Source organism: Vicia villosa, linkage group LG6 (genome assembly GCF_029867415.1).
Source record: "Vicia villosa cultivar HV-30 ecotype Madison, WI linkage group LG6, Vvil1.0, whole genome shotgun sequence".
NCBI lineage: Eukaryota > Viridiplantae > Streptophyta > Magnoliopsida > Fabales > Fabaceae > Vicia > Vicia villosa.
In genome coordinates this window covers 1146346-1169746 of record NC_081185.1, presented here as the reverse complement: position 1 = coordinate 1169746, position 23401 = coordinate 1146346, and the positions used below count along the sequence as shown (strand labels likewise).

The following is a 23401-nucleotide window of genomic DNA, read 5'->3' as shown; positions in this document are numbered from 1 at the left end:
TGTAGCGGACACTACATAGAAAAACAAATAAGATTCTATATAAGTTGTCTTGTTTTACCAAGTAGCATAAATATTATAAGCAAATTTGTGAAAAGTAATGTACCTGCACTTCGATCCAGGTGATGTTGTTTGATTTAGTCCGGGATACCTGTGCGTCCCGTTGACTACGGAATACTTGTATTGATCTAATTAACAAATATATAAAAGCATATGTTTAGATCAATCCCACAAATAAGTAAATATATAAATATACACGAATATATATTTAGAACGATCCTACTTACAAATCAACGATTTCCTTCATGGCCGGATAATTGGTCCATTCACCCTTTACCGAATTCAGATAATACACGACTTCCCTTATCGGGTTGATAGCAAGCAGCAACCAGTGTGCTCTATAAATTAAAACAATAGGTTATATGAAAATATTGCTATACACTAAAGAAACAGAGATTAGATGAATAAAGAATGAGAAACTAACCCTACTGGTCGGGTATTATACGCCCAAAGATGCAGACATTCTGTATTGCCGGTGGACATGAATCTATCGACTAAGCGCTGTCTAACAGATTCCGGATCCGAAACAATTTCCATTCCGCTGCAATGGGCGGAAGACACGAACCGGAATCTGTTAGACAATGCAGTCCCGCGCAACACTCTGTCATACAACAACCTTAAATAAAAACATAATAAACATTAGATTCTTTTCATTGAAAAGTGTAAATAAATTATATTGTGGGACTAATTAAATAATATATCGGATGAGTGAATATTACCGGATGTATGAATGCATATTACTGACGCCTAGTTGATCTTGGTTAAAAATCTCTTGCAAGTCATCAATTGTAATATGTGACTTGAACTCAATACCGAAGACACTTTCATCCATATCGATTTCCCGTAAAGCACCATCCTTCATATCGGACATATCAACCATTGTTGCGAGTGTCGCCCGGTATCGAGGCACAAAAGCACCGCCTTTTCTTGCCGCTTGCTTCGGAGGACCACTGGGTGGTACGCTACGAACCTGCTGCGTCACTTGTTGTGACTCCCGAGCGGATGCCTAAAAATCATATAAGTTAGGTAAAATATAAAATCATGCATATTTTGATTCAGATTATATATTAACACTTTAAATGTACCTCTTTTAGCGATGCAACAGACTCCTCCTCCTGTAAAATCCCTTTACCCTTAATTGCGGGTTTTATAGGAGCAGTCTAAAAATAAAATGTAAAACATAATTAATAAACGGTTTAGAATTGACATTCGAAAACTAAATGATTCATAATCGTTTTCAATTTACCTCATCACTAATGGTAATGAGCTCCGAGGGCCATGCAACAAACGATCCTATTGCATCTCGCAGCAATGTCGTCTCTGAGACCATGTCAGGTACCGGTAGAATCGCATCACGATCTAATACAACATCCACCGATACTTTCAGGTGTCCATCCGGGAGCGGTCTGTGGTGAAGTAAATCTCCCGAAGTGTTGTGCACTTTTCCCTTGCCAACTAGTCGATAACTCGGTTCCGATAAGTATAGTTGGCAAGATGAAATGCCCTAAACCAATAGTAAATATAAAGTCATTATCATTAATAAAATAGAACAATTTAAAAGGAAAAAAAATTATAATTACCTCGGGAAATTTCCTTTGATAGTTGATACTAGCCTTATCACTAGTTTCTTTCACCGATGAAGTGTTGCATTTTTCTCTCATATACGCCTCTTTATCTCTTTGCAATTCAGAGACTTGTGCTTGCAATTCCGCCAACTTTTGCAACACTTCTTCATTTGAAGGATTTCTTCTCCTAGGACTCTTGTAAAAAGAGGTTGGAGTCACACCATGACCCTTACCCCTCACCTGACCGGGATACTCGGGAGCATCTAGTACTCTACTAAGTACGCTCTCCTCACCGGTGGATGCCGATTGCGACAAGGTCTCCTGTAATTCATTTACATTTAAATAATTATTAGTGGAGATAAAAAGTCATTTATATATTAAAAAACATTTGATTTAATTAAAGACATAGTATTATACTTACACATTCAGTATAAACTCTCTGAACATCGGGATCGACAGCGTGATTCTTGCCCACACGAGCTTCCTTCCACAACACATGTACAGGAAGTGAAGCTTCCTCACTTTTAGTCTCCTCCAACTATGCATTGACACAAACGATAAAATCATCAATTAAAACATGCACATGTAGACAATTAATTAAATCGAATTTCTATTTACTTACAATTTTATCCTCTAAGCGTGCATATCCCAAACGCCCTTTTTTGTATGGATACGCGGGTTTGGATGCTCTCTCCCTATTCGTGGCACTCTTTTTCTGAAAAGCTTCATCTCTTTGCTTTACAAACTCAGCCCAATCTGCTTCATCAATGAAGGTCGCATACTTTGTTGGCCGTCCCGGTGCATTTTCAAGAAATTTTCCATCTTTATCCTTAAGATAGGTGTTTGTCAAAAAACTTTTCCACCCTCTATATCTCTTGCCGGCCAAACTAAGTATGTAGCTTTTACGTTCATCTGGTATCTCAAAAGTCCTCTGCAAAAAAACGTACGCATAGTGTGTTAGTATAAATAATTTAAACAATTTATCGTCAAGATAATAACAACAATTAACCATATATGATATATACCTGAAGCTCTTCCCAAATCGCTTGTTTTTTCTCCTCCAATTCTAAATTTTTCGTTTTCGATTTCCAGGTAGCTATGGAGACCGGAATATGCATACGGACAAGTGTACCAATATAACTTGTCAACTTTGCAGAATTAGGACCAATTGGTTGTTTATCAGAATTCCATTCCAATCGGTACACTAATCCTTGGTCTCTATGTCGTATGATACTCCTCATAATAGTGATGCCTCGTGCAACCTCTTTTGCTTCAGTATCAGGTGGAGCATTTGTATCCGAAGCAACTCTTTCTTGTGAGTTTTCTTGTAAGTTTTCAGGTGGGTTTTCAGGTGGAGCATCTCTATCTGAAGCCATTGAACCTGTATCAAACAAACTAAAGCACATTAGTACACTATTAATAAGCTAACAATCTATACAAGTCAAATGGAAGTCAAACCATGCATGTACAAGTAAATCGGAAACGAAATCGGTACAAATCAAAATAAGCGTAAAAAAGAAAGTTATCGGAATTGAACGAAATTTACATGGCTATGGTAAAACGTCGCCACGGACTCAAAAACAAAGTCGGTTTTCCGAAATTCAGACCCTAAGCCCGACTTTTGATTACGGGCAGAAGCAAAACCGATAAAAAAATAGTCCCGAAATGTAAAGATAAGTGCATGAGCAGCTCCGGAATCGTCAAAATAGTATAGTTACATGTAAAGAAGTCAACAAGCGGATACATGGTTCAAAAGTTATGTACAAAACGAGAATATGCACCAAATTGAATAAAACAAATTAGTCGGACTATGTATACTATTACCTTTATCACTAACGTCTCTTTCTTTTCTTGGTAGGTTTGTGTACTACGCGTCTCTTAACAATGCGGACGGTTGGATTGATCCAAATACCCTCATTATGATCATTTCTAATACAAGATTCATTCTCATTTTGATCGTTTCTTGTACAAGATTCAATGCCAACACCAATATCACCTTGATCTTCAATTTTTTCATCAACTATTTTGTTAGATAAAAGCACTATAGACCATTTCGTACTTGTCGGATCATTGACATAGAACACTTGTTTAGCTTGAGAGGCTAGAATGAAAGGCTCATCTTTGTACCCTACCCTATTGAGATCCACTTGCAAAAATCCTGACTTATCCATTCGTACGCCACTATTATTTTCAACCCACTTGCAACCAAATACAGGAATCTGAAACTTCGCGTAATCAAACACCAAAATGCGCTCGATAACCCCAAAATATGACAAATTTGCAAATTTCGGATTTAAGTCATTCGCACTTGATATGTGCATAGCTTCAGCTACCAAGGTTACACCACTATTTTGCATAGTACTTTTATCATCCTGTTCTTTGGTATAAAATGTGTATCCATTAATTGCGTATGCGCTATAAGAAAGTACAATTACAGATGGACCATAGGCTAAACATCTCAACCTTTCTGTTACTGAAGCAGGATCTGAACGATACTTTGAATAAATATGATCTCTAAACCACGGTATGAAACTTCGATTGTGCTCTCGTACTATCCAGTTCTCATTTCTATTTGGATTTAAATCTCGGAGAACAACTTTGTGCATTTCAACAAACGGCTCAACCTCAATCTCATTGTGCAGAACATACAAGTGCACTTGATCCCGTTCGACCATTGATACTGTCACAACTTTATTTCCAATTAGCCTTTTTCCTTCTTTTTTTTCGACAATATGAGATTTGGGGAGTCCAATTGATTGAACATTTGACAGATATTCAGTACAAAACTCAACCGCTTCTTCAGCAACGTATCGCTCGGCAATACAACCCTCCGGTCGACTTCTGTTTTTCACGTACCCTTTTAATATTTTCATATAACGTTCAGCAGGGTACATCCATCTCATATAAGCTGGTCCGCACAGTTGTGTCTCTTTCACAAGATGAACGACTAGATGAACCATTATGTCAAAAAACGAGGGAGGAAAATACATTTCAAGATCACATAAAGTAACAACTATCTCATTTTGCAATGTTGGTAAGATCGCGGGATCGACCACCTTACTGCAAATAGACCTGAAGAAGAAACACAGCTTAGTTATTGCGCTTCTTACTTTTTCTGGCAGAATAGAACGTATACCTATTGGTAAAAAATGTTCCATTATAACATGGCAATCATGCGTCTTCAAACTCTTTAACTTGAGGTCTTTCATGGACACAAGTCTTCTAATATCTGAAGAGTAGCCTTCTGGAACTTTTACTTCACTGAGGAACTTACACAATGTTTTCTTCTCCTTTCTAGATAGAGTGTAAACAGCAGGTGGCAGATATGTTCGTCTTCCTTTCGTCACGGGCGCCAATTCAGTTCTCATCCCCATGTTTACCATGTCATTCCTTATGTTAACGCCATCCTTAGACTTTCCTTGTATATTGAGTAGCGTACCTATAACGCTGTCAAATACATTTTTTTCAATATGCATAACATCCAGGAAATGTCTTACGTACAACGACTTCCAATATGGAAGTTCAAAGAAAATTGACTTCTTCTTCCACCCACCCTTGACAATTGAATGTGCAAAAGGCTTGCCAAACTGAGTGCTCACATCTTTCACCTTTTCAAAAATTTGATCACCTGACAAAAAAGGCGGGGCTGTACGATGTTCGGCCTCTCCATTGAATGCTTTTCTCCACCCACGGTAGTGATGATTAGAATTTAAGAATCTACGATGGCCGAGAAAGACATTCTTCTGACAAAGCGCCAATCGTGTCGTATCGGTTTCATCTTCACAAACAGGACACGCCTTTTGACCCTTGTTGCTGTACCCGGATAGATTTCCGTATGCTGGAAAATCATTAATTGTTCCAAACAACATCGCCCTCAAGTTGAAACTTTCTTTCCTATACCCATCGTAAACCTCCACACCTCTCTCCCACAAAAACTTTAAATCTTCGATTAAGGGTGCCAAGTATACGTCTATGTCATTCCCTGGTTGTTTAGGCCCAGAAATTAGCATAGATAACATCATGTACTTACGCTTCATACATAGCCACGGAGGTAAGTTATAAATCATAAGAATCACAGGCCATGTGCTATGCGAGATACTTTGAATACCATGCGGGTTCATTCCATCAGTAGACAATGACAACCGAAGGTTTCTTGCTTCTTTTCCAAATTCAGGATATTCAGTATCAACTTTACTCCATTGTGGTGAGTCTGCCGGATGTCGCAACTTTCCATCAATAATTCTTTCATCTGCATGCCAAGTCAAGTGTCTTGAATCGGTCTCACTACGATACATGCGTCTAAATCTCGGAATTATAGGAAAATACCATAAGACTTTAGCAGGAGACAACTTTTTCTTATATCGAGGGGCACCACATTTAGGACACTCATTCAACGCTGCATACTCGTTTCGAAACAAAACGCAATCGTTTGGACATGCGTGTATCTTATCATAGCTCATTCCAATAGAAGACAACATCTTTTTGGCTTCATACGTTCGATTGGGAAGAACATTATCCTCTGGTAGCATATCTTTCATAAGGGCTAATAACTCTGTGAAACTTTTATCCGACCATCCATTGTCCGCCTTTAAGTTGTACAACTTTAACACCGTAGACAATCTTGTGAATTTTGAACAACCATCATACAACGGTTTCTCTGCATCGCTTACCAACCTCTCAAACATTTTGGGACAATCCGCTAGATCTTCTTCCAGCGCTTCTGCAATCTCTTCGACTCGATCACAATCGTATGTGTCTGTGCAATCGTCGTTTGAAGCATACTTCCTATTACACCTCGACCCAGCATTCCCGGTACTTTTCTCACCATGCATTGTCCAACATGTATAACTTCTATCAATTCCAAACCGTAGTAAATGAGATCCCAACTGATTCCCGTCAACCTTACCCCCGGCATAACAGCAACCCAAGCAAGGACACGGCATTCGAAGCGGGTCTTTGGAGTTCGCAACCGCAAACTCAACAAATTCCCATACCCCTTTCTCGTACTCTTTCGACAATCGGTTTGAATTCATCCATGTCTTATCCATGTCTTAATTAAGCTAAACAACAACGGTCAAACTTCCACTCTTCACAAGTAACCCCTATGGCGAATTCAATTCACAAAGTTAGTAAGTACCTCCTATATTAACTCTCTAAACACATAAAACTAATGTGTTTCTGTCAAAACGCAAAGTATAAACGGAATGAATCCGAAGCAATAAAACGTAACATATATAATCACACAATTTCAGACAAATTCATCATAATACCAGTAATTTGAGAAAGAAATTTACCTCGGATGTTACCGAACTCAAGAAAACGCCAAACGTCGAACTAGGCTGGGAAACGATCAAACTTTCACTATACACAAGTTACCCCTATAGCAAATTCACAAAGTTAGTAACCACCAAGACAAAATCGATTGAACAAAGGAAATCAACAATAGTTTGATGTGTGTACATACTCCTAAATATGTAGTACCAGAGTCAATGATACGAGCTCCAAAGAGATCCAAAGTTATCAATCCAGTCAGACCTATACAAGAAATTCAATTCAATGTATGATTATAATAAGAATGGGTGAATAGCTCATGATGCAGTTAATTAAATACACCACTACTAACACTACTAACACAAGACACACGATGCAGTTAATTAAATACACCACTACTAACACGAAGCTATAAAACTTTATGGCATATGGAGGGAATGGTATGATTTTAGTGCTGGTCTCTGTTTCATGAGATGTTTCATTTTTAATTATGTTCATACTGATACTATTATATATTCATTTTTATATCATTTAATTTATATTCAGTTTTATGCCCAAATATATGATGGGCATCGGTTATGCCACTAGCTAGTTATATACCTTTACACGTATGTATATACCGACATGCCTCAAAATCCACTACATATATCATCATTGGTAGAGAAATATTGCACCTCCTCCACTATCTTATACAACAGTCAAGAAACTTTACTCACAATTTCAATTCTACTAAGATAACAAGAGACTCACAATTTCAATTGTACTAAGATAAGAAGAGGCTAAGGACATAAATGGAGACCACAAATTAAGAATAAGAGCCTCTCTATGGAACAGAACTCAAAAGATAAGAAGAGGTTAAATTTATATTTTGTGAAAACCATACAAGCAGACCCCAAACAATCCAACAGCCACCATTTCACAGTTCAACAGAACCCTATCACCTAAAAGCATATCCAGCTTGCTAGCAATGCAGCAAACATTAGTTGTAACTCAGATTCACCAGGAAATGAATGCTCTGAACCAGTTTCAGTCACTGAACATGCGAGCTACGTCTTTAGCACCTATCGGCAAATAATTTTAAAAAAATTTGGATAATATTTGCTTTTAAGAAAATCAATTGTGTTGTTATAACTATCTTCCAATCATGTGTTGGATGACAAGTTCTTCATGGCTAAAGAGTAAATACTAACATATGCAATGCCAATTCTGCAATTAGGACTTAATTCATAAATTTTTGAATCGACTGAAATGTATTATCTGCTAAACTTATCTTCCAAGATTCAAGCCACAATTTTTAAATCGACTTAATTCATAAACATATGTAAACTTAATTCAGCAATGAGTCTAAATACAGCGACACAAAATTTATCTTCCAAGATTCAAGCCACAGTTGCAACTAACAATGCATATAATGTTAGACATGGCTAATTGGTCACACAAACCCTAAAATCAAGAGCTACCAGAGGAGAAGAGACGGAGAAGTGTGATACCTGGGTGGCGCAAAGAAAGTTGCTACCAGAGGAGAAGAGACGGAGACGAAACGATGGTGGTGGACGGAGGAGAAGAAGTTCGCGCGATGGTGGTGGACGGAGGACCGACGACGGTGAGGGGTGGGGTTTCTGGTTCGCGTGCAGAGAGAAAAAGAAAGAGAGAAAGTGAGAAACAGTAGAAGCGTGTTTTTGGTTTTAATTTTAGTAATAAGGCTACTAAAGCGCTTCTGGAAAGCGCTCTCATAGCCTGGGCTATACCAGCGCTTTTGACAAAAAGCGCTCTCATTAAACACCCCTACCAGAGCGCTTTTGAAAAGCGCTTTCGTTCCCCCCACGTTCCCCCCACCTACCAGAGCGCTTTTGTAAAGCGCTTTCGTACCCCCCCCCCCCTACCAGAGCGCTTTTGAAAAGCGCTCTCATAACCCCCCCCCTACCAGAGCGCTTCTTAAAAGCGCTTTCATACCCCCCCACTATTAGAGCGCTTTTTTAGCGTGTTTTTTAATTTTGTCTTTAGCGAAGCCTATGCCAGCGCTTTTCCTAAAAGCGCTTTCGTAGGGGTGCTGCTAAAAACCAAATTTGGCGTAGTGATAGGCTACGCAGCCAAATACTCTCAGTTTGTCGAGATCTGGTGGATGTCCCGACCAAACTTCTTCAGGTGTCTTCATATCTAACACTGTCGAAGGACATCTGTTTATCAGACATGTTGCTATCGAAATAGCCTCAGCCCAAAACACCTTCTTTAATCCCGCACTAGTCAACATGCATCTGACTCTCTCCAAAATAGTTCGATTAAACCTTTCAGCCAAACCATTTTGTTGTGGAGTACCTGCAGTAGTTCTGTGCCTTGCAATACCAGAGTCAGCACAAAAACTGTCGAACGCTTCATTGCAAAATTCAAGGCCATTATCGGTTCTCAACCTCTTGACCTTCCTGCTAGTCTGATTTTCGACCAGAGTCTTCCAACTTTTGAAATTCTCAAAAGTTTCATCCTTAGTCTTCTGGATGAATACCCATAATTTTCTGGAATAATCATCTACCTTGGATAGGAAATACCTCGCCCTAGAATGTGATGCACACCTTGTAGGTCCCCAAAGATCAGCATGGATGTAATCAAGGGATCCATGAGTTCTTTATTTGCCTTTGTTGAACTTCACTCTACAAGATTTTCCAAGTATACAGGGTTCACAAAACTTCAGCTTTTCGACTTTGTCTCCACCAAGCAGATTTTGTTTCCCTAATTCGACCAGACCCCTTTCACTGACATGGCCCAATCTCATGTGCCAGATTTCTGTCTTTAACAAACATTTCGTGGATGAAACATTTGTCGAACCACTTACAACTTCAGCCTCAAGGGTATACAAGCCTTATTTCTTCACGCCTCTCAAGACTTCCTTCGAATCCTTCATGACTCTTAGGATACTTTTCTCTCCTTGGAAAACATATCCTTTCTTGTCGAATTCACCAAGAGAAAGTAGAGTTCTCTTCAAATCAGGAACATACCTGACTTCAGTCAACAACCTTATTGACTCATCGTGGAGTTTGAACCTCACAGATCCAACACTTGCAGTCTTGCAAGCCTTGTTGTTTCCCAGCAATACTGATCCACCATCTTGATCACATAATTCCTCGAACAAGTCTTTGTTTGGAGTCATGTGCCAAGTGCAACCTGAATCCATAATCCACTCTCTTCTCGAGTCACTGCTTGAAACCACAAGAACATCAGATGATTCGAAATCATCTTAAAACAATGGCTGCATTGCCATTATCCTTACCTCCATGATCTTTCAGGCGTTCAGGACACACCTTTCTTGTGTGACCCTCCTTCTTACAATGATAGCATCGAATTCCAGATGCTTCGCCACTATAAGACTTTGACTGGCTTTTGCCCTTCTTCTTGTCAAACTTACCATCCTTTCGTAAGAGTTTTCCTTTAACAGCCAAACCTTTGCCAACAGTCGAAGGTTTATGCTCCTTTCGTTTGTTCAGGTCCTTTGAATATAGGGCTGATTGAACTTCTTCAAAGGTCAGGGACTCCCTTCCATACAGGAGAGTTTCTTTGAAGTGAGCATGTGATCGAGGCAAAACGCATAATAGTAACAGCGCTTGATCTTCATCATCGATCTTTACATCAATATTTTCAAGATCAAGAATCAGCTTGTTGAACATATCTAACTGCTCAGCCAACACTTTGTCTTCAACCATCTTTAATGAATACAAAGCCTGCTTCAGGTAGAGTCGTTTACCAGCGATTTGGTCATATACAAACTTTTAAGTTTCGCCCATAACCCTGATGCCGTCGTCTCCTTTGATTCTTGTCTGAGAACCTTATCACCAAGGCTCAACAAAATTGCGCTATGTGCCTTCTCGATCATAGTCGTCTTCTCCGCTGCCATTAATGCAGCATTCATGGTTGCCTCTCCCTTCAACGCTTCCAAACAACCCTGCTAAACCAATAGGCCTTTCATCTTCAAGCGCCACAGACCGAAATCCTTCACTCCGGTGAACTTTTCAATCTCATACTTTATTGACGGCATCTTCTGCATGCTCACCGCACCAATTTGTTGTGAAAAACGATGTCAAGAACAAAATATAATAGGAATTAGGGAAGATAAGAAGAACACAAGAATTGGTTATAACTGCTATTCTTTAACTTTCTCTTAAAACAAGATTACAAGTTTACAAGAATAACAAATAACCTCTCTAACCCTAAATTAGGATTTGCAGCTTAGCAATGATGAGAGACTAGTATGCTATTTATAATAAAACCTAACATACTAACTAATGGGCTTTTTCCACAAGGCCCATTACACAAGCCAACTTAATAAACAAGCTAACTTAACAAATTAGGGTTTAAACAGTAAAACCTAATTTAACATGCTAACAACCCTAGCATCTTCGACACAAGCATGTGAACAACCTTCGACTTCATGCTTAATCCTGTCGAACCAAGAAACTACCCTTCGGCCATGCTAGAGTTCGATCAAATATCTCACACAACTTGATCTTCTATCAATTTGCATAAGAATTTAAAGAACAAAATATTGCTAAGTCACAAGAAGCTTTTTTCTTGTGACTTAGCAATGTTTTGTACTTGATATTAGAATATTAAACAACAACAATATATAACAACATTTATCAACAATACAACAACAACAAACAACAACATAAAAAAACATACCTTTTATAAACAAAACACTAACAACATAAAACAATATATAACAACACAAGATATAATAAAATATTTCAAGAATGCACATTTTATTAAGGCAAAATATCATTTTTGGTCCCGTATGTTAACTTCGGGGTGCATTTTGGTCCCTTAACTTCAAAAAGTTTCACATTGGTCCCTTAACTCTTTAAAAGGTGTCATTTTAGTCGTTTTTGTCATATTAGCGACCGATTTTTTAGTTTTACCGCCGCTAATATGAAAAAAAGGACTAAAATGGCACCTTTTAAGGAGTTAAGCGACCAACATGGAACTTTTGAAGTTAAGGGACCAAAATGAACCCCAAGGTTAACATACGGGACCAAAAAGGATATTTTGCCTTTTATTAAAAACAATTGTGGAATTGGAATCAATGATGAAGTTCATCTACTTTATGATGCTATGAAAAAGAAATACAAGGTGAATGGAGTTTACATAATAGCTTCATACTTCTTGTATTGTTTTTCATAGAAACATAAACCATATGTACAATATCCAAAGTATGCGCTTTGTTCTTCATTCACTTTCCCTATAAGTCAAAAAAAATAATAAACCCCGTGACATTAACAGCATTACATGGAATATTCACCCAATGAAAAAACGAAAAAACCATTTTTAAAAAGAAACATTAACGAAATCGGAGAATAAATTTAATGAACGAACCTGCAGGTAGCGATTGGTGAAGACGAATCTAAAGGTTGCAGTATGTGTGATGAATGATATGGATGTTAGGATTTTCTTTTGAGAGAAACAACTGTTATGTACTGAGTGAGAGATACTTTTGCTTATATATTAAAAAAATATCACTTTTCATCACAATAGACAAGAAGAACCATGATGAAATGATTGGACTTTACACCATTGTTGACTAAAATAATTGTGGTGACAAGGACGTTACCTTTTTGTGACGATAAAATAGGATATTGAAGAAGCTGGGATTCGAACCCTATAACTCCTAGGACATTTCATTATGGATTTTAACATTCACCATCGTGAAATATCTTTTATTAAAAAGAAAAAAAGCGCTAAAAAACGAGATTCCACCACGATTAATGAAAGTTCGTAGTAATATTGTTTGATGACAGGTATTTTCTGTAGTAGTGATCATTGTTGATTTTCTCTTTTTCTTCTTTTTTTATTTATATATTTCTCTTCATCAAAACCCTATATAAGGTCAAGGAAAGGCTCTTATTTATAGGCATTCCATGAAAGCTTGCTTATGATCTTGTGCCTTAGTTGTTTCGATCTATTTGGATAATTACATTGTAATTAAGTATGAGTAGATACCAAAGTAATAAAGTAATGCATACACACTTACATTGTTTTATAAACTTCACCTGATTACAAAATTTTCTTTAAATCTAATTTGTTCCTAAACTAATATCGATTAGGAAGTGTACCTAATCAATTAGAAAATCTTTCTCTCTCTTTCTCTCTCTCTCTCTATAATCGATTATGGAGCAAACTCGCCGCTTAGTCAATTAGGAGCCCTATTAATTTATTAGGCTCTTTACCTGGAATATTTCTTTCCAAATAGCTAGGGTATAATCGATTAGTATTGTAGGCTAATCAATTACAAATCAGTTCCAACCTATTTTTATTTTCTTATTTGTCCATATTTCTTTACTATATAAAGGAGGACTTGTGTTCACTTATACAACATAATATATTCTACTTTTCACTTACTCAGTCTCTTCTGAGAAACATTTTTATTCACTAATATTACTTTAGTGTTGAGATTGCGAAAGGCATAAGTAAAAGATGTGTAATTGTTGTTTGAATCATATTGAATTGTAACTGTAAATAAATAGTTTCACTCTCTTGTGACATTCATATTGCTATAAATTTTTCTAGATGAACTTGGGTAAAAGTTTATGTAAGAAGGTTATGGATTGATCCTATGATAAAAGCTCAAGTTGATAGTGGAACTCTCAAGGTAAAATTCTTGGGGAATTGAGTGGTTTGTGTATTTTAAGTTCGAATCCATATAAATTCTAGTATGCTTTTTCTTATCTTTTTTTAATTTCCTTGCTTGGGGAAGAGTATGCGAGTGAGAATATGACAAATATCCCATACTTTATCCTTCTTAATCCTTGTTCCCTCATTGGATCTACCACAAAGCTTAACATAGCAACCCTGAGACTTAAATTATTTGACTTAGTAGGCTCTTCAATGGTGCATGTTTCTCCATAGTATGATAGAACACAAATCTCGCAAAGTGACATTGTAAATATGCGTAAAGTAATATATTTCATACAATTTCACCTAGTTAGACTTTATTTGATTCTATTTTTTATTTACATGCTTTCACAAAATAAGTGATGAAACCAAATTTTAAGCAATAAATGATTTTATGTTCATGTTATCATTCATAGATAATTAAAACTTAAATTTGAATGAAGCATGGGTAAAAATATTCGTTAATCATGCTTTTGTTTCTAATTTTGTCATCAATCTTGACTTTTGAGTTCATATGCATCTGACTAACCAATACAAAAGTATTAAGATTTGATAGTATTTGTGGATGCTAAACCTAAATCTATTTCTAGAGTTTAGCATATAGCAGATTAATATCTTGGATCTAATAATGAAAATTATTTCTAGATATAATTTCAAAATCATGACAACATGTTCTACTTAGCTACTCTTAAACAAGCATTAAGCATGAAAATAACCATCAATATTACAACATCATAGATTTATATAAAACACTATAATCAAGATTGATACATGAATATTTCAACGAATACATCTAACCCCAACAAAAGATAAATTAGCTACTATTACTGATAGTAGTTATAGGGTGGTAACCTAGAAGAAAGAAGTTGAATATCATTTGTGTCAATTTCTCAGATAATCATTCGCCTTCAATCTTCCTCCTTCTTGTTCTTGGTATGCTTATATGATAATGCAATAACAATGCTATGCCAAATTCTTCTTTCCAATTTGGTTTCATATGTTATATAAGGGGTCGTAGTGGCAGTCTTGCTTAATGAGATCTTCAGCTCGCCTAGCTAGCTTGTCTTTTTTCCATACAAGTTGTATGTCAGTTCATCCAATCAGGCGTGTGCTTCCATACTTGGCTATGTGAGGTGTTGTTTATGACTAGAGAGGCTATCTTCCTTCTAATTGAATTTACTTAGCCTGTAAGGATTCTAAAACCTCCTTACTTCGCTAGGTGAGATTCTCATCCTTACCTAACGAGATTCCCTTTGTTTCACTTTGAAGTAACTTGGCTTTAAAGAAAGGTCTTTAAATAGCCTAGCTATCAAGTCACCTCAAGAAATTGATAACGCATCTTCATTTTCAGATAATATCACATCAAGGTTTGTTGAGTAACAATTTCCATCCTTTCATAGTCAACCTCTTAAAATGTTTCTACTTACCAATGATCACTTTATGCTTACAAGAGCTAAAACTTGTATGTCCAAACCAAAGGCCTTTCTTGTGGTTTTCAAGTGGGAAATTCAGTAGATAAATATAAATAATGCTTTTTTCAATGGTTAACTTCAAGAAGGTGTATATATGCAACGGCCACCATACTTTTTCAATCCGAACTCAACTCTTGTGTGCAAGTTAAATATGTGGATATATGTGCTTCCAGGTACAACTGTCTACAAGTGTTAGATAATCATGATGGTTTTGATTATGACAATGCCTTATGTGAAATAACATTATGTGAAGTCTCCATCTATGAAGAAGAAATGATGATCAAGATGTTCTATCAAGATCTATATGTTCTTTGTGAGATCAAGATGTCAAGCCAAACTAAATGATGATAACACCTACGATCAAATGGCGTTCATTGAAGTCTTTGATGAACTCATGTCCAGTAATCCTTGATGATGATGTTTATCAAACAACCTAGGTTGAGTTTCATTAGTTAAAAGAGTCAAGTTCTATATGAAATTCTAAATTAATGATAAATCAAGCAAAAGAATGTTAAACTTCAAGGATATGAAAGAGAAGAAGGGTGAAAGTTCATATGGTCTTGTGTATGAGTGATAAGTGTAATGTAATGGTATAAGAGTGACTATGAAAATAATAAGGCAGCTCTCACAAATGCCAAAAATGTTTTAAAACCTATCTCAATTTACTAAAACACCGTAAAACCTATGGAAAAACTATCAAAGCTTATATGGAATTAAATAAGGATTGTTCCTAATCATTTAAAAAGTATTTTACATTCCCACACCGACTAATGACTTAGCCTAATGGTTAGAACAAGGAAAAATACTACATAATCAATTAGAAATATTTTTAATTGATTAAGTCACATAATCATTGTAGGGTTTCTTTTTGAAATTAGGGTTTCTACCATTTGAAATCCCTTAATAGATTAACAACTAGGGTTAATCTATTAAGTCTCTAAAAAGTCCATGGATCTTTTTTCTCTTTGAGCCAATTTTTCTCCTATAATTAGAGGGATTCTCCTCATTTCATTTGTTTGCCAGAATACGAATTTTAAACTATTCTTTCTCACTTTCTACGCTCTTCTACTTCATATTTTACATTCATCACCAAAATTCTCTTAGTGCTTTAAGAGTGAAAATTATCTGTGAGAGTTGTTGTTCTAATATTGTGGAATTATTGTAATATCATTAAGAGAAGTTATTTTTTTGTTTCTTAAGATTAACCATTGAAAATATCTATTTTCTTCTTGAGATCAGTCGATTAAAATCTCTATTTTGTTCATGAGTTCAACCTATAAAAAGATCTCGTCTGGTTTGGAGATTAGACTGCTAAAATATCTTGTTTGGATCATGGAGTTATCTAGTTAAAATCTTCATTTATTTGTAAGAAGTTACTTGGGCAGAACCCGTAAAAAGCTCACATTGTTAGAAGAACTCTCTAGAGGAAACTCTTGGGGACAAGAGTAGACCAACTCATTAGGAAGAACTTATATAAATATCTAGTGCATGCTCTCTTTTCCTTATCTCTTTATTTTCATTTGCTTTATTTTCTTAATGCTTAATCTTCATCTTTTATTCCTTTTTTTATTCTATTTTGTTGCTTAATCTTTATTTAACTAATACAATTAACTTAAAGAATTTTTATAACTGTCACTTCCTCCAAACTTATTCATGATCTCATTATCAATTTCTATGATAAGTTTTCTTTGAAAAAGTTGGGAACAACAAAATACGTCATTGGTATTGACGTGCACTGTCAATAAAATGCTTATATGATTTTGACAGTAACAAAGTACATCAATGAACATCTTTCCAAAGTTAATACCTATGTTTAGATATTAAAAACTGAGCAAGCATGACATTGATACAAGGGTCAATCATGCATTATACAGGCCCAAAAAAGGATCTCTATAATATGTCAAACTAACTATACCCGACATTGTCTATTGTGTTAATAAGGTTTGTCTGTTCAAGGACAATCCACTTGAAATTTGTCGGAGTGTGGTAAAAAGAATACTCAAATACTTGAGTGGTGGGTGTAACACCCGAGCCCGATTAGGGAACGGAGTGATTATCGGTGCACGAGGCATGACAATGAGACACTCTGGAAGCTTCTAGAGAAAAACTAATTCACATCAAAATGAGGGGATTATGAGATTGTGCATGTATGAGACTACATAGTTGAAGAAAAGCTTATGAGAAATGATTGGTACTACCTATACTAACAAGATGCATCTTCTTTTCGGTAGCTTAACAAATAAGAACTCCATAGTTAAGCGTGCTTGACTTGGAGTAGTATTTGGTTGGGTGACCTTCTAGGACGTTTCCTGAAAAGCGTGTGATTGAGGATAAATCATGCTGAGAAGGCTTGTGTTAGTTTGTGTGGTCAGCCGGTAATCCTGAAAGCAGTCTGAGACATTACAAATGGTATCAAAGTCAGACTTATCCTAGTAAGATGTGGTTCAGGGACGAACCAAGCAGAAGCTGGTGGACATGTAACACCTAAGGTCGACGAGGGCTGGGAGTGGTTGTCGGTTCACGAGGCATGACAATGAGACACTCCTGACATCATCTAAGAAAACAATAAACTGAATTCACATCGGAATGAGAGGGATTTTGAGGCTTTGCAGGTATATGACTACATAGTTAAAGGAAGGCGAAAGCGAAGGTTCCATTACGAAGAAAGAGGTCTGGGGTGTTATAGTAGGTGAAAGTCAAGGCTTAGTAACGAAGAAAGAAGCTTCCACACGAAGGATAGGTAGACTTTTTTTCCGTGTCAAAGAGTATCCCTTACGAGGTTACCATGTCAATCTCCCAAATCAATCCAACGGCTGGCCGCATCCCACATTATTCCACACGCGTGTTGTTGCCAACCATTTCCACTATTTACAGAGAAACATGTGTCACTTTACTAGTATTCAAAAAAAAATCATTCAAACTTCACTTTTCACTCTCTCATTGACTTAAGCGTTAAAGTGTTAACATTGCAGGTCTTCCCCCTCTCCACCAAATCAGAAACTTTGAAACACAACACCAAACTGCAAATTCATCCTCTCCAATCAAATTTAGTTCTAAAGCGTAACAAGGACCAAACTCAAACTTGTTTCCCTCAATCAATCATGAATTTATGGGGAAGTATCAAAGATAACCAAAAACAATATAATTGTTTTGTTTTTGGAAATTTTGTTAAGATTAATTAAGTTAATTAAAAAAATAACTTACTCCATAGTTAGTATAAATAACTACTAATCATTCTCATAAAATGAAACACATTCATTCAAACCATCACAAGAAGATCCTTTGATATTCCCTCTCATGTGCAGTTTTTCAATATCAATATGGTTTAACTTTAGATTCTAATAAAAAATAATACTTTTTTATACAGATTCCAAGATTTTGAGTGGCCCTTTGTAAGAGGATAAAACTTTGGAATAGTGAACTAAATCTCAAATAATAGTGAACCAACATCTACAATATAAGAAAATTAAATGGTCTGGAAAAGACCAAATTACCCTACTATTCATACAAGCTTCCACTTGGACAGGTTTAGAAGCTTTCTTTTATTTTTTTGAAAATTTTCTTCCTTCCTATAGTTGTTGGAAATTAACTGAGCTATCAATTCACACTGTTTTTGTCAGACACATCTTTTGAGATCTATATCATTTAATACACTTACCTACTACTTTTTTTCAAATTGCTAAAAAAATATATTACACCTCACTTCAAAGATTCATTTACTCACTCTATCATTTGTGTTTCTCTTTCATCACTATCACTTGTGTTTTTCTGTGTTCTCTCTTCACTATCCATTTCTTATACTTTTTTGTTCTCTCTTTTACAACATTCCAAACATTTTATGAAAAATGTTGTCTTTTAAGATGCAAACTTTATTATATTCCTATTTTGAAGATTATTTTTTATTGCTTTTCATTAATATTTATTTTATAATTTTTGCAGATCTATAATCATATGGAACAAAAAGTTCCAAATCTAAAATGAGACCATGTAAATACTATTTTTGTTTCCAGATCTGAAATGAGATACTACTTTTTACTTCAGTTTTATATCATATGATATTTGCATGTTTATGTTTTTTTTGTTAGATTGTTGTTGGCTTTTTAATCTAAATGATTTGTTTATTTTTTTATCGATTGTTGTTGTCTGCAACATAAAATTAAAATTTTTGTTTTATTTTCAAAAATAATTTTGTTTTAATCTAAAATAATTTGTTTTATTTTTGTTATAGAGTTACAAAGACTAAATTGAATTGAGACCCAACACAGTTAATTAAATTTATAAAGGATAAATTGCCTTGAGACACACAGTTAATTAGACCTATAAAGACTAAATTGAATTGAAACACACAATTAATTAGACTTATAAAAACTAAAAATTAGACCTACAAAGACCTATAAACAGGATATCGTTGTATTAATTTCATATTTTATTTATTATTATTTAAAATTATAATAAAAATTTATTTATTATTATTTTTACATATTTTATTCCATAATCATGTTTTCTACACGCGAATTTGTCTAGATGTTAGTTGATATTAGCATTACGCATAGGTAAAAATCAAATTATTTTTTATTTAATGATTCTATCTTATATTGTCAATTTTTTAATATTTAATTCATTAAATAAAATCTTCCATTACCCTTTCGTATACAAATTTTCTAGAATCAACATATATTTAATAACATTATATAAAATATTTACATGTCACCAGGAATCGATTAAGCTGGTGACATGAAAATTTGCCCGGGAAATATTGTTTTTGCCTCCCGCGCTACCAATTCCAGGGTGTTACATTAAAAAGGCGCCTACCAAGGTCCGCTTACCGGCTGCCCAGGAAATATTGTTTTTGCCTCCCGCAGGAATCGAACCATGTACCTAGGGGTTAAGCGGGGTAAGCGGAAACCCAGGGTGTTACAGAACCCGTGCATCAATTTTTTTTTATTAAATATACATTCAATTATTATTTTTTCACGGGTACCTGACATTTTTCTATTAAAAAATATACATCTGAAACAAATGCACGTCTTGTACCAGAACCCGTGCATCAAAATATTTTTTTATTAATTATACATTCAAGATTTTTTTATGGGTACCAAGAAATTTTTCTATTAAAAAATATACATCTTAAATAAATGCGCATCCCATACCAGAACCCGTGCGAACGCACGGGTTTATTACTAGTTCCTAACATGACCACTCTACACTAGCCACGTGTGTGTGTGTATATATATATATATATATATATATATATATATATATATATATATATATATATATATATATATATATATATATATATATATATATATATATATATATATATATATATATATATATATATATATATATATAAAGCATTGCTATCTTGACACTCAATTTTGACACCAAATACTTATACCGTATACACTATTCACCGTATTTATTTATTTTTTAAAAAAAAATATTTATTTATAAATTTTATTTTATAACACAAAAATATGGTTGTGTTATTAACCAACTTCACAATTGTATTAATTACAAAAATATATGTCATTAACCAATTTTTATTCTCTATTCACCAACTTTATTTTACTATTTAATATTTGTTTAATGTTTGAAAATTCATTAACCAAGTTATAGACCGCATTAATCAACTTTATATAAACTATTAACCAAAGTCTGAACGGTATAAATGTAATTTTTTTATATCAAAATATATATTAAACAAACTTAAAATTGTATTAATCAAGTTTTAATATTTCATTAAAACAAAATAATTTAAAAAAGAATAGAACAATATATTCAAATATTAAAATAATAATAAAAATATTGTTCACGTATTTGTGAACAGTATATTGGATGTAGTTGTAAGTTTGTGGTGTTAAGATATCTTTTCTTATAATATATATATATATATATATATATATATATATATATATATATATATATATATATATATATATATATATATATATATATATATATATATATATATATATATATATATATATATATATATATATATATATATATATAATATTGAAAACAAAAATAGCAGCTATAGCATAGTAATTTATGGTGTTATTAATTAAATAATGTTGCCCTACCAGTTTTGTGTTGTATGCAGTTGAACAACATTGGAATTCTTTTTTCCGTTCACATATCACGTTCATCTCTACATGTTGAATACTTTGTGTAAAATCTCTATCCACACAAATGTCATTTTTATCCAACAAAACAAATAACTATGAATATCCATTGTCTTCTCTAATCATAAGCTATGTTGCAAATCCTTCCAATAATATTGCTAAGTTCATTCGAAAAACTCCCACAATATACAATTTACATACATAAATATATATAGCTTATATATACTTATTCTTCACTTACAATTATTCATTTCCTAATTCTCTAATTTTTCTATATCTATATATACATGTTGGTGTAAACTAGAAATCTTTACGATCGACTACATATTGACTAATCTCTAGAGTCGAGTAGCATCGTAACTAATATCTAAGTTTTTTCGTAGAAGTTTTATTGTTGATCCTATTTTCAAACTTCTGATTAAACTAAAAGAGATCTAATTTCACCGCATCTGACTCTCTAGCTTTAGATTATTTACTACATACTTACAAGTTATACAAATTACAACAACAAAAGAACAAGGCCAAAAAATAGTTCATCACTCCAAGAACACATTATGTCCATTGAAATTGAACAAAGAAAATCATGGTGATTTCCTCCTCTCCCTCCAAAAACTTGTGATAATAATGATGAGTTCAATACAAACATCTTTGCCTTCTCCAACAAACACTCAACACCACCATCATCGTCGTCACTTCGACTACGAATCACTTGTTCAATCTTCTTTTTAGGGCATCTAAGAAGACCAATATAAGTATCCAAATCATGAACACAAGAAGGGTTTTGAACATTAAAGAAATCAAGCACAAGTTCAACACCAACATGTGCATAACATGAACAACTCCATGGAAACTCATATCTCCCTCCCATCAAAACCCTAAAATTCTCATTGAACAAAACACCCGGTAGCTTTGTTATTGGATCATTAACATTTGATATTCTCAAAACTTTCACACCTAACTCTTCACATCTTTTCTTAAACTCTAAGTTACCAACCCTTGGCCCTCCAAATGAAAAAACCGTAACACTAGCATCATTTTTATCACTCTTTTTGTTTAACCCTAGCTCTGAAATATCATAAGCAAGTAAAATAGCCAAAGCACTTCCCATGCTATGACCAGCTAAAGATATACTAACATTCTTCTCACCTTTGTGCTTACTCATCAACCTCGAAATCTCCGAAAGAAGTTGCTCTCTACAACTTTGTAGTCCGAACTTCGAAGAACTCTCATCCGAAGTATACAAAGAGAGAAACCCTGACTCGACTTTCACGTTCGGGAGTCGATTATTCGGATCAAGAGAAGCCGGAGTTAACGAACTCATTAGATTCGAAATCCATTCTTGATTCGTAACCGTTCCGCGGAAAGTTATAACTATATCTCTCCGGCCAAGCTTCTTGTAAGACTCATCAGATGAAACCGCAACATAACCAACCCACCGACCACAGGAATTGTTTTCTATGATGTTTGGTGGTGTTGCATAGATATATTTTGTGACTTCATATCCACAATTCTCCATTCCAACTTCCTTCAACATACTCTTCTTACCATACTTACAATTCAAGTATCTTTTCGAGCTTTGATCAAGATCAAAAGCCTTGTAAGAAGAAGTAACAAACTCCCCGTATCGAATAATCTCTTCGCGAAGAATCGGGTGTAAAGGGTTCAAGAGATTTTCCCAGTTATTGCACCCTTGAATCTCTCTCCAAATATTTGCTAGCTTTTTAGTATTAGTAGTAGTAGTAGGAACAACTTTGTGTGTGTATTTAGTAGAAATGGAGGTGTTAATAGTATTAGGGTAAATATTTTGTGGAAGTGTGATATCTAGTAGAGCTAAATTTGAAGCTAGAATGGAAGATGATTTCAAAGAAGGAGTATTTGGTAATGAAACTTGACCAAAAGGGTGAGTTTTTGTGTGAAAAGTTTGTGAGAATGTAATGTGATTCATCATGCTAGGTTTGTTTGGTAAGTGTGTGATAGAAGAAGCCATAAGAAAAGAATAATATTAGAGAGAAAGAGAGAGAGGTAGAGAGAGAGAGAGAGGGAGAGAGAGAGAGTATTGTTGAGTTTTCATTAAAGAAAAACAAGAGACATGGTGGAGTTATATAGTAAGAAAGAATGAAGGTGGAGAAAGGGGTCCATAAAATTCTAAAAAAGCATGTTAGGCAAGGGTTTGACTAAGAATTTCATGAGAAAATATTTTTGATTTTGGATTTTAAATTTTTATTTTTTTTTTGGTTATGTGGTCGGTTGG

At 34.7% G+C, this 23401-nt stretch overlaps 1 protein-coding gene across 1 annotated transcript; it reads right to left on the bottom strand.

Moving 5' to 3' along the window:
• Positions 1-21599: 21599 nt before the first annotated feature.
• Positions 21600-23194, bottom strand: LOC131611106 (galactolipase DONGLE, chloroplastic). Its single transcript, XM_058883224.1, has one exon. It carries the CDS (start codon positions 23135-23137, stop codon positions 21650-21652), a length of 1488 nt encoding a protein of 495 aa, XP_058739207.1. The 5' UTR covers positions 23138-23194; the 3' UTR covers positions 21600-21649.
• Positions 23195-23401: the final 207 nt, after the last annotated feature.

Coding starts and splice junctions, on each gene's coding strand:
- LOC131611106 (XM_058883224.1), bottom strand. CDS start 23,137: ATGGCTTCTTCTATCACACACTTACCAAACAAACCTAGCATGATGAAT.